Genomic DNA, 4,792 nt, shown 5'->3' on the forward strand with positions numbered 1-4,792 from the left:
AAAAAAAAAAAAAAAAAAAAAAGCAGGGGACTGGGAATCAAGGAGCTGCTCCTAGGGGCAGTTCTGCCAAAAGGTATTACTTTAAGCAAATGGTAAAATCTGAATATGATGGAACTGGACTAGATAATTTCAAGAATCCCTGCCAAATCAAAATGATTCTAAAGTCTCCTTTGACTTAAAAATCCAAAATTGATACAAAATTCCACAAAAGCATAGTAGATGTTATTGCACACAATTGACAACAATGGCTTAAGCCTCTGCTAAATGAAATAATAGAATTTAGGTTATGCATTATTCTGCGAAAGTAGATAGCAAAGGATTTAGGGGCTGTATAGGCTTTTAGTTGTCTGATATTTGAGTAGACCTTGCCTTTCATTTGTTTCTCTTTAATTCTTCATCATAAACTATAAACTAAGTGACCAACATAAACTTTAAGTCACAATTTTCTCAAATGAGAAAAACATTATTTATGAGGGCCCAGAAAACACTAAAGATTCTCTCCCTGGATTTGAATAGGACCTTTCCTAAAACATTAGTATAACACCGATATGCAATTATGATTATGGTGCTGTGAATTCTCAACCAGATTACTCACTTTTTAGATTATTCTCAGCAAAATTTTAATCCAAGTTGGCTTCCTCCTGCTACCCAGAGTATTTCTTTGTCACCACCTTCTACCACTAGTATACATTTTTTAAATATTAGCCTAAATAAAACACAATCAGAAAACAAACCTATAAAACATAAAATGCATTCCAAATAAAATGTTTGGAACATTTAGCATTTTGGGATAATATGACTGGAAGGGAAAGGAGGTCTTTATAGTGAATGTTCTATTTTGATAGATAAACTATATCTAAACACTGTACCAGAGAGCTGTGGACACTTAAGGATAATCTATTGTAAAGGTCTTGAGACCACACACTCTGATCAAAGAACTTCATAATGTATCTTGCTCAAGTTAAGTCAATTTTAAAACCATATATTTAAGCCATTATATGCATCAGTTTATTGTTCATTCATAAAACTAATTTCATAAGCACATAAATTATAAATTTGTTACAGTTAATGTTTCATTACCACTGTGAGAGAGGATCCTTAAAAAACAATAGTAAGTCCTATTGGTATAAATCCTTTTTGAATGTTCTTCTCAAACCAGTAAAGTTGTGACATTAGGCACGATTCTTTTAACACTTTGTATATATGTTTTAGAAAAAAAAAGAGAACATATCCACTCCACTGGTTTTTTTTTTTTTTTTTTTTTTTTTTTTTTTTTTTTTTTTGAGACGGAGTCTGACTCTGTCGCCCAGGCTGGAGTGCAGTGGCCAGATCTCAGCTCACTGCAAGCTCCACCTCCCGCATTTACGCCATTCTCCTGCCTCAGCCTTCCAGGTAGCTGGGACTACAGGCGCCCGCCACCTCGCCTGGCTAGTTTTTTGTATTTTTTAGTAGAGACAGGGTTTCGCCATGTTAGCCAGGATGGTCTCGATCTCCTGACCTCGTGATCCGCCCGTCTTGGCCTCCCAAAGTGCTGGGATTACAGGCTTGAGCCACCGCGCCCGGCCTCCACTGCGTTCTTTAGGAAAAAAGTAGCTTTTCCAAGTACAAGAGATCAACTAACTTGATAGTCTTTTTTAGGCAATGATTGAACTTTTCATTTCACAGAGCGTAATCCATCATTTTAAAATTGGTTCCTTAGATTATAAAGCTAAAGATGCTGACTCTTATGTAAAATTTTTTAAAAGTTGTTACTGTTTCATTTTTTATTCTAAGGAACATCAAGCTACATTTATAATCTTTGTGAAAGTTTTCAAATCTCATTCATTTTCATGATTCCAATTCCACTTGAGATTCTAGGAGAAAATCTGTGAATGCTCACTACATACTGAAGATTAGACAAAATCTAGAAAGTTTACTAAACTGCAATTAGGATTTGGACCCAATGCAAATGTGCACACCATAAAATTTCCTATATATTCTATAGATGTAGGAAGTTTATTAATTATATTATTTTGTAAATATATATTATGTATTTAATTTGATCACATTCCATAGGTTGAATTTGGGGTTGCTTTTAAAGTGTTGAGAGTTTAGTGTTTATTTTGTAATCCAACAACTTTATCCAAAATGCAGAAAATTTTCTGGCTGGCCAGGAGGATAACATTTCGGTGTTGATAAGTCCATTGACTGTAACAGCCCAGGAAGCGTGCTNAGTACTATAAAATGTCAATATAAATTCAGCAGATACCTTATCTCCTATGTCAACTATTTCAGAAACGGTATTTCATGAAAAATGTCTTCACATGGCTTTGTAATACTTCTCAGGACTGGGCATATTTAAACTGAAGCACAATTCATTCATGAAAACAGAATTTAAAAATTGAAACCAAAAGTAATAGCTGCTAGACAAGATAATAAGCTGGGGAAACTACTAGACCATGCATGAAGATTGTGAAATAATCTTTGCCAGTAATTTACTATCATGACTTCATATATAATTAAACAATATACCACACCACCATGTATGCTAGAAATAAGGTTTTAAACATAGAACTATTACTTCAGAAATTTATTTAAACCAGTCGCTTAAATTAGAACATACATACTACCCCCCAGCCTAGGTTTGGGGAAAATAAATGATTTACCTAAAATGAAAATATAACCAATTACTGGCTGGATGCAGTGGCTCATGCCTGTAATCCCAGCACTTTGGGAGGCCGAGGCAGGCAGATCACCTAAGGTCAGGAGTTTGAGATCAGCCTGACCAACGGAGAAACCCCATCTCTACTAAAAATACAAAATTAGGCCGGGCATGGTGGTGCATGCCTGTAATCCTGGCTACTCAGGAGAATCGCTTGAAGGCGGGAGGTGGAGGTTGCAGTGAGCCAAGATTGCACCATTGCACTCCAGCCTGGGCAACAAGAGTGAAACTCAAAGAAAAAAGTAAAAGAAAAGAAAATATAACCAATTATTGACTTACTGCTTACTACTTTTATGTGACTTTCTTGAAATTAATATAGAAAAAAAGCCATTTAAAACTGTAAAAAAATAAAAGAAAAACTTGTACAGTTTCCTTCCTTTTCAGCATGAGTAAAAAATCAGGATATGTTTATGAAATCAATGTTTTCTTTTAATGTGCTAACATAAAATCAAAGCTGATTTAACATTTAGAATGAAAATACTAATTAAAAATATCTGGAAAAAATTGACTTGCATAAACCGGTTAGGAAGATAAGTCTATTCCTCTTTAATCTAGCTTCTCTCCTGACTCACTAAATCGTTCAAGACTGGCTTCTATATTACACAGCTACCCTGACATTCCCTCTTCTCCAACATTACAGTGATAATGACACCAACAATTTTACTCCTGAAATAATCAATGAATCTGCCTCCTCTCAATAAGAACAGGAGTCTTTGTCTGTTTTGTTCACTGATGTATATACCAAGTGCCTAGAACAATCCCGGGCACATAGAAGGTACTCAATAAATATTTAATGAATAAATAAGTATTTACTGAGTGCCTAAGAGATAGAAGCAGTAAAACTAAAAGCAAAGCTTATGCTCTAGCCAGTTTCTTCTCAGGTTTTTTATTTTAAAATTAATTTCATTTTACTATAACGTAAATAAACATATATATACACATATATAGTAATTCTATGAGGCATTTACTTCTTGAAACATCAAACTAGGATAGGTTTTAAAGTCAAACAATTGGGAATTACTGACCTGGCCCTTTGGCAAGCTTCTAGTGTCTCAAAGAAGAACTAATAGAAAACAAGCAATTTTCTTCATCCTTCTATTACGATGATCAGTTCCTGTTGAATTCTAACATACTTGTAGAAAATAATACTCCTTACCATAATTTCTCTGCTTAAAATACTTCAATGGCTTCTCATAAACATGAATAAAATCAGAAATCTTACATAAGCTACCCCCACCCAGCTTCATCTTCTATTATATTGCTATATTGCTCACTATGCTCTGGCAACACTAATCTTCCCTCTGTTCCTCAAGCACACCAAGCTCCAAGTTCATTCCTTCCTTAGGCTTTTGCACTTGCTGTTCCTTCTGCCTCTAAATCTTCATATGATTGGCTCTTCCTTATATTTCGAGTCTAAGATCAAAATGTTAGGTACTCTGCCAAGCCTTCTCTGACAATTCTAATCAGTCTTCACCCCAGTTACCCCATCACCCTGTCTTACTTTCTTCATAGTACATTTCACCATGTGAAATACCTTGATCATTTATTTGTGAATTTGTTTACTATCAATTTTCCACGACTAGAATGTAAGCACCATGAGAACAGGGACTTTATCTCATGTTTACTACTGTATCCACAGCACCTAAAACAGTGCCTTTTATATATTCGGTGTAACTGATTAAATGAAAGAGTAAACATAATTTAGGGATTCTAGTGGATTTACTATAGGCAAAACTTTTAACTAAAATAAGCAAATGTCTTCCTTGAATAATGAAAATCTAAATAATGAACTCAAAATTTAGAACTCCAAAATTAGCGTCTTGGAGACATGTGCGCCTAAACACACATACACTCTCTCTCAGATATTCACATATGCAAAGAAACAGCCACAGATACACATAGAAATACAACACAGAGATTGCAAAGTGAGAGACAAACAAATGGGAGTGTTTTAGAGCTGAGAAAATCAAAAAGTTTGGTAAGTGGGAGAAGGTAAGAGGCAGAAGAGACAGATGAGTTAGGTAGGTGGATAAGAGGAACAGCAAGGGACGAATTAAAGCAAGAGATCAAAAATAATCAGTCTCTAGTATA

The 4,792-nt window shown here is 34.8% G+C and overlaps 1 protein-coding gene across 1 annotated transcript in view; it reads right to left on the reverse strand.

Annotated features, from left to right (window-relative positions):
- Positions 1–2,090: 2,090 nt before the first annotated feature.
- Positions 2,091–4,792, reverse strand: part of LOC108523938 (UDP-N-acetylglucosamine transferase subunit ALG13 homolog) — a 6,560-nt gene continuing 3,858 nt past the window's right edge. Inside the window, 3 exon segments of the mRNA XM_017864704.1 lie at positions 2,091–2,133; positions 2,135–2,216; positions 2,512–2,529. Of these exon segments, the coding sequence (XP_017720193.1) occupies positions 2,091–2,133; positions 2,135–2,216; positions 2,512–2,529 (143 nt within the window).

This window comes from Rhinopithecus bieti, unplaced genomic scaffold, assembly GCF_001698545.2.
Source record: "Rhinopithecus bieti isolate Rb0 unplaced genomic scaffold, ASM169854v2 scaffold_79878, whole genome shotgun sequence".
Taxonomy (NCBI): Eukaryota; Metazoa; Chordata; class Mammalia; order Primates; family Cercopithecidae; genus Rhinopithecus; species Rhinopithecus bieti.